Genomic DNA, 11,428 nt, shown 5'->3' with positions numbered 1-11,428 from the left:
AGAATTCATCTCTGCCATTATATCATTAATGACAATGTTAAAAGTACAAAGGAACAAGGGTTAGGAATCTAATGATTTACAAGTCGATTCAGCTCAAAACATTTCTGCGGTTCAAAGCTTCATTCCTTTAAGCCAGATCACTGGATCGCTGGCCCCTGTTTTGCCCATGCAACACGGCTTCGTAGCGTAAAACTCTTTCGAATGAATGATGCTTTGAAAGCAATGTTCCAAGCTTAAGCGGAACCTACGCTTGGGATTGTAGAGCCATATTGCTTAATTCAGGATGTCACTAGTATTCCGCTTTCCAGTCTGCTTCTGGATGTTTCATCACGAACCTAATTATTGACATAACAAGCTATGAGAAACAACATAAATGCCAACGCAATCAGTTCAGAGCCATGACGATAACATAGGGGAGCGTATGACAACATATTGAAGCTATCAGATAAGGCGCTTTCAATCTGAACGTGGATGTTTTTTAGGAGGATCCATTCATACGAACAGTATCCGCCTTCAGTTGCTACCTTCTTAAATTGAATAACTTCACACCATCAAATGCGGATGGATAGCAGCGGACAATCTACCTCCTAGGACCGCATCTTCTATCGGTGGTGCTTATTGCCTCTCTACTGAAGCTCGGAGTGCTGTAAAGATGAAGGAGGATGCCATTGAACTTTGGGATATGAATCCAAATTGGTCAAAATCTTGAAATTGGTTCTAGGCAACTTTGTGGAGTTGGTTAGAGCAAGTGCGTTAGTACCCGATCGCCATAGTACAGTATCAAGAGCAAGGAAATGATGCAAGATAACGCCCTGTTTACCTGGCAACACAGACCTTTGTGTGGGAGGATCAGAGCGCAACCGACAATTTGAGCACCGTAACCACCTCATCTAATACAGGATCTGTAAATGACATCGTAGGCGGTCTGCTCTCTCCTTGAGGCTTTGGTTTCGGCTTTGCTGAGTATTCCAATGCACCAAGACAAGTGAAGCTTGTCTTTATTATTTATGAATTGCTTTTATAGCTTATGCCCTAGAATATTAGCCTTGGCTGTAGGTAAAGCCTTTTGGCTACATCGTGTTGAATATCACCCACTAGTTTGAGATCCGTCCAAATGTGGCTGCATTACGTGCGTTTGCGCCTGATGATGACGTAGTTTCAGTGGATTTTGAGTTGCATGTCAGTGGTCTATTCTCCAGTACTCTGGTGTGCCAAATACTTCACCCTTCTTCATACCTGTTACACATCTGAATTTCAACACCCACAATATGCCTCCTGCAAATACTATCAAAGGTATCACGATATTTTATAAACTAAATAAAGCATTTTTTTTATCCAAAGTGTCGTGGAATGTTAAGGCAACTAATTATTTTGCGACATTATGAATTTAATAGTAAATGTCAAATGGAGTGGAAAGAAGTTTGACGACCTTGAACTTAACTTGGATGAACCTGGGTTAGTCTTTAAGGCACAGCTTTTCGCATTGACAGGAGTCGAACCTGATAGACAAAAAATCATTGTCAAGGGTGGTACTCTTAAGGTAAATATAAAAAAAAGAGAGATAGCAGATTTGTGATGTTTATGATTGAGTATCACAGCTGCTTATATATTTCACTTTGAATTTTAGGATGACGCCGATATGAATAAGCTTGGTCTGAAAAATGTGAGTGTTTTTGCTTGCTAAACAATCTGATCAATATGATCAAGTCGCCATGATGTTCAAAATCACTAATTGATCCTTCGTCGTGTATTCTATTTAGGGCCATACTTTCATGGTATATGCCACAATTATCCGTCTATTGCATTACCTGCGAACGAAGCCTTTAATAACACTTACCTACTCAACTATAATATAGATGATGGGCACTGCAGGAGAGCTTCCAAAGGCACCAGAGAAGAAAATCCTTTTTGCAGAAGATATGACGGAGGCTACTCTCAATAAGGCGGTATGTATAAAGAAAGTTGAGCTAAAGACAAAAGAAAGCGGCCTTAAAGGGATTTCTGCACCCTCTAACCTACTTCCGTCATTGTTAACATAGATGGACATCCCTGTTGGACTGACAAACCTAGGCAATACTTGCTACATGGTATGATCATGCAATAGATAGTCCTGCTACATTGGTCAACCTAACATGTGTAATACTCACATAAATCTCATAATGGTTCTCAAATTTTAGAATGCCACCCTTCAATGTCTTCGCGCTGTTCCAGAGTTGGTTCAAGATTTACAGAAATATCAGGGTGGGACGGATAACTTGGATACTGCAAGCAACATGACAGCATCCTTGAGAGATCTTTATAGGCAGCTCAATACTTCTGGTCATGATGTATTGCCTGTAGGATTCCTAACAGTAAGTTGAGACGATACATATTATTATAAAATAAAGCGTTCCGTTTTTTTTTTTTTTTTTTTTTTTTTTTACAGGTGGTATTGTGTATTTACTCTAATTATTTCGATTTTATAACATCACCACAGCATTTACGCAGGGCGTTCCCCCAGTTTTCTCAGCAAGGACGCGATGGCGTATGGATGCAGCAGGACGCAGAAGAGTGCTGGAGCCAACTTATTTCAACTTTGAAGGCAAAGCTTCCTCCACATGCTGAGGGAAAGCAAAACGTGGTTGCTCAGTTTATGCAAGGAGAATTTACTACAACGTATGTGCACAAAGGCAATAGTGATGATTTGAAGTAGTTGACAAGGCTGCAAACGAGTGTCTTATAGCGCATTATTGTCATTTTAGATTGAAATGCGATGAAGCACCAGATGAGGATGTAATTATTACCAAGGAGCCGTTTTCCAAGCTTGATTGTCATATTTCCAGTAGTAAGTCTTGCTTATGGACTGTTGAGCCTCTACAATACTTTATCCAATCCACAAAAGCACAATTCTCAGTTTATTTGGCGAACAAATGCCTCATGTTTTAACCGATAGATGTCAATTACCTGCACAACGGGATTTTGGAATTCTTGGACCAAAAGATTGAAAAAAACTCCCCAACTTTGGGCAGATCAGCTATCTACTCAAAGTCTCAGAGAATCTCTCGACTGCCTGCTTATTTAACTGTCAACTTTGTCCGGTTTTTCTGGAAGGCAAATGAGCAGGTCAAGGCCAAGATTTTACGCAAGGTTAAATTCCCTTTCGAGCTTGATGCTTCCCAATTTTGTACTCCAGAGCTTCAATCTAAGCTGACAAATACCAAAGTGAAGCTTCGAGAACTGGATAATGCCGAGGCATCCTTGAAGCGTCGGAAACGACTGGACAAAGAAGCTGGCCGTGAGGAGGCGAGTAAGACCTCAGATGAACAAAAGGCTGTCGATGCTGCCCTTGAGGCGTTAGAGCAATCTTTGGATCCAGAATTGGTACAAGATGTAGGCTCAAATCCATCTGGCCAGTATGAGCTTGCCGCAGTACTTACGCATATTGGACGAACAGCTGACTCTGGACACTATATTGGTTGGACAAAAAAAGGGGATGAAGATGAATGGTACAAATATGACGACGATAAGGTCTCGCCAGTTTCAAAGGAAGATATTCTCAAGCTTGATGGTGGAGGTAAATCTGGTGTACTTACATGGACTCACTATTTTGATGACAAATGAAAAACAATAATAGTAATTGACTCTAATGACCTTAATTTACACTTGCTACCACAGGAGACTTCCACGTTGCTTACTTGGCGCTTTACCGTGCACGGAATTTTGCTCGCAAGGCAGCAGTAACCAACAATTCACAACCCTAAAGGTGTTCATGTCTCATGTAACACTTTTTTTTTTTTTTTTTACAAAATAAAATTAAAAATGTTGTCACGTGGTTATGTGCATGACTTGTCACAAGTCTCGTATTTGATGTTTTGTTTCTCTCTCTCTTCCACATTCTCTTCCCTTCCTCTCACCCTTCCCTTCCTCTCACCCTTCCCTTCTCTCACCCTTCCCCTTCCTTTCCCCTATCCTCCCCTATCCTCCCCTTTTTACGGCATCTGTATTCTTTCGCTCGATTTCTTTTTTTTTTGGCCATTTGATTCATCTGAGCATTCATTCAGTGTGATTCTTGTTCCGCAGCAGCTTGGTGTTCATTTTCAGCTTATATTGCCCAACTGCAACTTCCATGATGATGAACCTTAAGACGACTGCATTACTTGGAAATATTACTCGTCAGACTGTATCAAGGCAGCTGGCCCCCATCTCCAATTCTAAGAATCAGGTTATCAATCTCACCCAGCGCACCGCACAGCCTACGGGCGCTAATACACCTGCCAATCCTGTCCGCTCCTTTTCGTCATCACAAGCCAATAGAGAAAATAACAATGCCAATACAAACACTACAGCTCATCACCACGGCCAAACACACTATTATAGCAACCATCATTTTGCTTCGGGACATAGATTTCAAACTCCCATTGCAGCCAATCTCAATTTTTATCAACAGACATCACGAATCCATAATCATCAGCCTCTTCAACAAGATGGCACAGTTAATGGCAATGGTGCAAAGTCGCCCCCAAAGCATAGTGAACTCTCTAAGAATGCCTGGGATGCCATTAATGGTCAAGATGCTAGAGCTGTCTTTCCATTCCTACACGAGATGCGTCGGCAAGGCTTCTATGCTGATGCGGCTCTCTCAAGTCGAATCGTCACACAGTTTCTAAATCTAAACAACCCTCAGGACGCTGAGAGAGCTCTTGCTCTTCTTGTTGATTGCTACCATAGTCAAGGGAGAAAACAGAATTTTTCACAGAATCAAGTCTTTGTCGCACTAGCAAGGGAAATTGTTAATTATAGTAGCGATTTCTCACAGGCGCTCTCTGTCGCAAAATTGCTTGATAGGTAATGAGCCATATTTGGATTTATAGCGATATTCATACGATGTAGTAACATTTCGATGAGGCTTCATTCGTCTTTAGTTCTCTAGTAACCATCAAACAAACAACATACCCAAAAGAAAGAGTTGGTTTAATTGAAAGCTAGTCAAGACACTGATTTTGGACTGCAATTTTACTCATTTATATTATGATAGACATGACTTGTTGGCATTTTCAGAGCTGGCTGACAGGACTCTGAGGACTTATCGTCAGTTGAAAGCCTCTACAGGGCTTGAATCAATCAAGGCGATGCTAGATTGTTCAGATCTTGAAGCGCTGTTAGCGATGCAAGCGACACTCACGAAGAGCAGTATCCGTTATCGACACTTGATTGAGATTCTTTTGGATGGCAAGGAGATGGATATTACACCCAGTGAAGAGGCTTGCTCAAAGATTTCACTTTCTTTCATGACACTGGGAGATTATTCGGGACAGCTCGCATGGGATACAGCTGTGCAAGAAATATATCCAGGATTTAAACCCAATATACCTGATAACTTTCAAGTAAGCCAGGATTCTCCGCAGCAACGACAACAGCAGCAGGAGAAACAGTCGCGTCAATCTCAGACCCATTACCGCACTCAGGCTCAGCATCAACATAAGCGCCAAGTATCCCACGGCAATAGCAGCACTAGTAATCGCCGCTCACTTAAAATGCATGATGCGCAGGGATTGATTGCTCTTCGATATGGTGATCCTTCAGAAGCGATTATTCGTGCCTGTCGCTTCGGATACGCCGCTGTAGCGTTGGAAGAAATCTCAAAGATGATCAAAAATGATCAACTACCCTCACCTCAAGCTATCGCTGACACAATCCAAGTCTGTGCAAAAAGAGAAAAGGAAAGGGCGACTAATTATCATGAATTGTATGATATTGCCAGGCGTTCATTGGATACTATTCAGGACAAAACCCATCGTCGGGCAGCTGAATATGAGGTCTATAATGCAATGCTCGTCGCTAATGCCACCTTGGGAGATATGAAAGCTGCCAAAAAGAACTATGATGATATTGTTCAGCTGGGACAGTTTCCTGATGCAACTGGATATGCGACATTATTGATTGCAACGACTACGGGGGCGGTAGATGAGGCTCATGATGCACTCAGGATTTTGGAAGAAGTCAAACGCCATAATATTAAGCCAAATATTTTCTTCTACAACGTTGTCATTGGAAAGCTTTCTCGTGGGCGCAAGATTGATCGCGTTTTGGAGGTTTATGAAGATATGATTATGAACAAGATTCGACCCAACGCTATTACTTATGGAACCTTGATCAGCGCCTGTACAAGGGTTGGAAGCGAAGAAATGGCACGGAATTTGTTTAAAGAAATGACCAATAGTCCCAATTATCATCCGCGCCAGGGACCGCACAACGCCATGATTCAATTTTATGTTCGCCAAAAGAAAGATCGAGAGGCAGCATTGGTGTACTATCGAGACATGCTTGACAGGAAGCTTTCTCCTACAGAACATACGTACACATTATTGATTGAGGCTTTCGCGTGCATTCCACCCTACGATATGACTGAGGCCAATCGTCTTGTTCATTCATTGAAAAATGGGCCCATTCAAGCGACTGAATCCCACTATGGAGCGCTAATTCATGCATATGGCGTCGAGCACCGAGATGTTTGCACAGCTGAAGTCGTCTTCAATAATATGTTGCAGGCTGGCATCATGCCTAAGGGGCCTGCATACCAATCTATGATTGAGAGCCATATCATTAATAGAGATGTCCGTCGCGCTATCGAACTACGAAATGAGCTTGTGGCATCAGGACACCCCTCGAGTACGTACATTGAGAATACGCTGATCCGTGGCTTTGGTCAAGCGCAGGATATTTTGGCTGCAGAACAGATTTTCAACGGCATGGCGGATTCACATTCGAGCAATGGCAATACAGCTAATGTTATTGTCAAGGAACCCTCGACTTTTCAGAGTATGGTGTTTGCGTATCTTGAGAACAACATGCTCGATCAAGCTTACGCTACTCTGGATATGATGAAAGAGCAACACTATCCAGAATTGGTCATTAAGCCTGTCGAGGAAGCGATTCATGCTGTTTATAAAAACTAATAACCGCTACATTTGCAAACCTCTATCTTCTCTCCTCTCTCCCCTTTACCCTCTCCATTATGGTCTCCTATATTGTAATTTCTTCTAGTTAAATGGCGATAATGTAGAATTTATATTTATATATATACACTTAAATATTAAGAAAGAAAAATAAGTATTTGTATTTCTGATCCAAACTTGAGATAGTAAAGCTAAAAATATTAGTCGAAAGAGTCTTTCTCTTAGGACTCGTAATCACGCTTATAAATCTCATCAAACTTGGCTCGATGTTTCTCTGGACAAAATGCTCTGACCATTTCTGCCTCCATGATGTGCATTCTACGTCCAATCAAGACCAAAGAGTGCAGAGGAGCTCCAAAGTCCACTTCAAGGAGCTGTTCCATTGTTCCGGAAATAAATAATTGGGTTGGGGTGCCTAGTCGCACGCATCCGATCGCTAAAGTGTCTGGTCCATAAGCATTCTCTTTCCTCTTTTCTTCCACCTCGAGCATCTGTTCCAGACAAGTGTTGACTGTCATGTAACGGGGAGGCTCGTAGATCAACCTTCCACGAGCCATGTTTTCTAATGATTGTTCTTTGACTTTGATATCCAAGAGACAGAGCGTATGTAGTCCAATATCTCTGTTTTCCTTCACTCTACTGTACCAGGAATCCGGACGCCAAGTCTCTGTGAACCAGACCATGGAAATAGTTTGACCAAAGTTGTAGAGTTGTAGACCACAGGCGCCGATGGCATTCATGATTGAAGCATTGTGAATGATCTGAACAGGGATGTTGAGCTCCTTTGCACGGATGACAAGGTCGGTATGAGTCGTGGCTCCAAAGGGATCCCCGACGACTAAGAAAGCCACATTGACATTCTGAGCGTTCGCAAGAATTGTATCTGAATCAGATTCGACCATCTCACGATCAGCCACTGTCACTGGCTTGCCATAAAACTCTTCCTATATTTTATTATTGATGGTATTAATATAAATAAAAAGTTGGTGTACATCATATCATATCATATCATATCATCAAAAAGCTTGTCGTTCAAAAAAAAAAAAAAAAAAAAAAAAAAAGGGAGGGTCAGACATACGAGCTTCTCCTTTTCAACCATTAGGATTGAAGTGTATGCCTCTAGGTAAATGCGCTCGCATGATTTGACAGCATCGAGTCCTTTGACAGTAATGTCGTGTTCATCAGACAGACCAAGGCCAACAATATAGAGCATGGTGGAGCAAGAAGAAAGAAAATATGAATTAAAAAAAAAAAAAAAAAAAAAAAAAAGATCAAAGATCTAAAGAAGGGAGATTGCTATTATGGAATTATTAACAGGCAAATATTCCTTAATTGCAGAAATAAATAATATTGGAACTTTATTTATGAAAGAGCAACAAGGACAGAGAAAACAAAGATTTCACTATAGAGAGGAAACGTATCCTAATCTCTTGTGGATCAAGGTATAAAGGCTTTTTATTTATCGCCTAAAGTGAATTACAGACAGACGATCAAAAAAAAAAAAAAAAAAAAAAATAAGAAAAAAGGACCACTATCCTACATCCCATGTCAATGAATGGAGTATAGATAGAGTTTGATGTTTTGGATTATAATGTGGATGCGAGGGATTAGTATCCATACAGATTTGCTACCTGGTGGTACATGAGTGACAACGAGTAGTACACACTACTGGTTGTTAATGACTCAGCCAGCTATGAATATATTTGACATATTACTACGTGTGGTCACTGGTGGCAAAACTTGTTGTTCAGTAGGGCATCATTAGTATATAATAGTGGCACTACCGAATTTGGAGTAATAATGCGACCGGGGAGGAAGTTATAGAGACCCAAGCAGAATAGAGGTGAAAGCAATAAAGGGGAAAAGAAGGAAGTGACCTTGGGATCTATCAATGGACCGATGTTAATGACCTATGCACTAAAGGGAAGTGTTAGAAAATATTATAAGCCACTTACAACACTTCATTTCATTTTTCCTTTCTTCTTGTGTGGTTGAAAACATTTGTCCATAAACTACTTTTGATCAACGTACTGCAAAGCCGCAAAGAAGCTGGAAGTGGATTTGACATTCTTTTAAACAACAGACCGATCTTCATAAAATACGGCTCAAGAGGCAATTAGGCCTTCATTATGGCGACACCTAATGTGAGTCGCCCATTTCTGCCCAGAAATATCCTATTGACACACGCATCATTATGGCTGTCTTTCTTATGTTCATTCTTTTTTTTATTTTTATTTTTTTATTTAAAAAAAGACGCCAACAATACCTCCTGTTGCCACAGGATCAGAAGGAGAGACTGTGACCCATATCCAAATGGCAGGACTGACAGTACTGATGATTAAGACGAAGGATCAAGTCATATATAAGTTACCCGATAATATGTCTGTCCAGTCATTGAGTAAAGAGCAGAGAGATAGACTATTAGCAGAGATCAATTTACTACATCATCAGCAAAACACCGTCCAAAATATTGCAACAGCACAGGCCAAGACCCAGACCCAAACTCAGACGCAGCAAGGACAAGTTCAATCCCAACAACAACAAGCCCAATCACAGGGCAATAGACCTATAGCGCCGCTTGGACAGATGAATAATAGCCCTGGGCCTTCCCCTTCAACGCCTTCAGCATCTTCACCAACTACGCCTACTACCCCTACCAGTAGCAGTGCTCTAGATGGATCACTAAAGACAACAAGACGCTATAATAAAACTGGGAAATACTCTAAAAAAAAGCATGTGCTACAAACATCAGATCAAAATGATGATCACAAAGGGAGCACTGTAGGATCAAGTACATTGGGAAGTGGACAGCCTTACCCTACTCCTCAGAGCAAATCAAAAACAACAACAACAGCCGTGGCAGGACAAGGATCTCAGGCACTTGTTTTCAATAATACTAGTCCTCAGGCTTATCAGGCGCTTGCTACGGCTTCAACCACTCCATCATCACCAGCTAAGGCTCCATCATCGATACTACAGCAACAGAATGCTTCTGGGGGACTATCAACGCAAGACCAAAAGCGTCAATTTAAACTTCTTCAGGACATTCATCAACTTCATCAGCAGCTTGAGGTTCAACAAGCTAGTACCAACACTTTCCGCGAACATCAACTGACAATTCAGAGAGTACTTGCACAAAACAAGCCTGTAGATACAAGGACTCAACAATTGGCGAAACAGAATCTATTGGATGCAGAAAAAGCATTAGAGTTGCTGAGGGCACAACTTAAGGATAAGGAAGCAATGTTCCGACAACAGTTCCCAGTAGCGAGTCAACAATTATTACTATTACAACAGCAACAACAACTACAAGCTGCTGCTGCCGCCGCTGCCGCCGCTGCAAAAAATACGGTAGGTACAACACCAACAGCATCAGGCGCAGCAGGTACAGCACAAGATCCTTCGTTTCCCTCATTTTCTACGACATCGAAAGCTACATCAGAAGCAGATGGTCCCAGAGCGGTCGAAGAGCGACTTCAACAACAAATTGCAGAACACCATGATAATGTTCGTGCTAGTATGGCGCTTGAAATCCAAAAGACGCATAAAGAAGTTAGGAGACCAGATTATCGAACGCCATTCTCGTCTCTACACGATGCGATCGAGCGCTTGTTACCATTTCATGTCTTTCAGTACCCACCACAAGATATTGAGGCGCACGCTACGGCATTTGCTAATCGGTCGAAAGGTGAGAATTTGTATTAAAGATGCTTAATCGCACTTTTTAATTTCTAAAAAAAAAAAAAAAAAAAAAACTAAAAGCCTGTTTGTCTTTCTCTTTATTCCTTCTTTAAGCTGATCTTGATACAAGGGCTCTTATGATCCACAGGAAGGCTCACGATCTGTATAAGCGGTATAACAACCTCGTCAAAACGAATGCAACAAAACCAACCAACACCAGTCCTTCAAATGCACTGGACATCGTTGCCCTCCGCTGTAGTCTTGAAGATGAGCGAGAGGAGCATAAAAAAGTTTCAGATGAAAATGAACTCATCCAGTCTCAAGCAAGATCACTAAAAGAAGAACTTGAGCGTCGTCAATTCCAACTTTTGCAGCAACGTAAAGCAGAGGCAGCGCTCATTGAACAGCAGCAAAAGCTCATACTTGAGCGGCAACGTCAGGAGGAGCTTGAAAAGAAACAGTTGGAACAACAGCAACAGCAAATGATGGCGCAAATTCAACAGATTCGAGAGTTACAGCAGCATCAGCAGGTAAAAGATCAAACAAAGAATGCACAGTTGACAGAGGAGCAAGAGGCAGAGAGGAGAAAAGAGGAAGAAAGAAGGAAAATGGAGGCATTACATCAACAGGAGCTAGAGAAACAGATGCGGATCAAACAGGAACAGATGATGCAAGAACAACATCAACTGGAGGAAGCTGCACGGCTGGCCGCTGCGGCGTCCACATCCACATCATCGTCAACGTCAACGTCAATTACACCAAAATCAAGTACAATGTAATAATAATTATAATAAAATGAAATTTCTATAAAA

The 11,428-nt window shown here is 41.5% G+C and overlaps 4 protein-coding genes across 4 annotated transcripts; 3 read left to right on the top strand and 1 right to left on the bottom strand.

Moving 5' to 3' along the window:
• The first annotated feature begins 1,205 nt into the window (after window positions 1-1,205).
• On the top strand, window positions 1,206-3,755 carry BCR41DRAFT_346435 (ubiquitin carboxyl-terminal hydrolase 14). Its single transcript, XM_022022882.1, has 11 exons — window positions 1,206-1,293; window positions 1,395-1,540; window positions 1,628-1,663; window positions 1,761-1,775; window positions 1,857-1,946; window positions 2,040-2,087; window positions 2,178-2,351; window positions 2,477-2,655; window positions 2,742-2,824; window positions 2,933-3,553; window positions 3,655-3,755. The coding sequence occupies exons 1-11, from the start codon at window positions 1,269-1,271 to the stop codon at window positions 3,738-3,740; spliced, it is 1,503 nt and encodes a 500-aa protein (XP_021885745.1). The 5' UTR covers window positions 1,206-1,268; the 3' UTR covers window positions 3,741-3,755.
• A 117-nt stretch (window positions 3,756-3,872) lies between these two features.
• BCR41DRAFT_418999 (hypothetical protein) lies at window positions 3,873-7,122 on the top strand. The gene is made up of 2 exons (XM_022029701.1): window positions 3,873-4,824; window positions 5,015-7,122. Exons 1-2 carry the CDS (start codon window positions 4,106-4,108, stop codon window positions 6,933-6,935), a joined length of 2,640 nt encoding a protein of 879 aa, XP_021885744.1. The 5' UTR covers window positions 3,873-4,105; the 3' UTR covers window positions 6,936-7,122.
• An 82-nt stretch (window positions 7,123-7,204) lies between these two features.
• On the bottom strand, window positions 7,205-8,148 carry BCR41DRAFT_285385 (diphthine synthase; the record flags this gene model as incomplete). The annotated part of the gene is made up of 2 exons (XM_022020271.1): window positions 7,205-7,879; window positions 8,014-8,148. Coding segments are annotated over 2 exons (810 nt in total), but the record flags the coding sequence as incomplete, so codon positions are not given.
• Window positions 8,149-9,064: 916 nt separating this feature from the next.
• Window positions 9,065-11,395, top strand: BCR41DRAFT_418997 (hypothetical protein; the record flags this gene model as incomplete). Its single annotated transcript, XM_022029700.1, has 3 exons — window positions 9,065-9,079; window positions 9,189-10,623; window positions 10,731-11,395. The coding sequence occupies 3 exons, from the start codon at window positions 9,065-9,067 to the stop codon at window positions 11,393-11,395; spliced, it is 2,115 nt and encodes a 704-aa protein (XP_021885742.1).
• Between the last annotated feature and the right edge of the window lie 33 nt (window positions 11,396-11,428).

The sequence above is a fragment of the Lobosporangium transversale genome (assembly GCF_002105155.1).
Source record: "Lobosporangium transversale strain NRRL 3116 chromosome Unknown BCR41scaffold_3, whole genome shotgun sequence".
NCBI classification, from domain to species: domain Eukaryota; kingdom Fungi; phylum Mortierellomycota; class Mortierellomycetes; order Mortierellales; family Mortierellaceae; genus Lobosporangium; species Lobosporangium transversale.
This window is presented reverse-complemented; position numbering and strand designations above follow the sequence as displayed.

What these genes read in the sequence shown, in the direction of transcription:
- BCR41DRAFT_346435 (XM_022022882.1), top strand. Translation starts at nt 1,269, where the DNA reads ATGCCTCCTGCAAATACTATCAAAG. An exon ending in TCCTGCAAATACTATCAAAG is followed by an intron (nt 1,294 to 1,394) that starts GTATCACGATAT and finishes TGAATTTAATAG; the next exon opens with TAAATGTCAAATGGAGTGGA. An exon ending in TGCCTGTAGGATTCCTAACA is followed by an intron (nt 2,352 to 2,476) that starts GTAAGTTGAGAC and finishes ACATCACCACAG; the next exon opens with CATTTACGCAGGGCGTTCCC.
- BCR41DRAFT_418999 (XM_022029701.1), top strand. Translation starts at nt 4,106, where the DNA reads ATGATGATGAACCTTAAGACGACTGCATTACTTGGAAATATTACTCGT. An exon ending in GTCGCAAAATTGCTTGATAG is followed by an intron (nt 4,825 to 5,014) that starts GTAATGAGCCAT and finishes ATATTATGATAG; the next exon opens with ACATGACTTGTTGGCATTTT.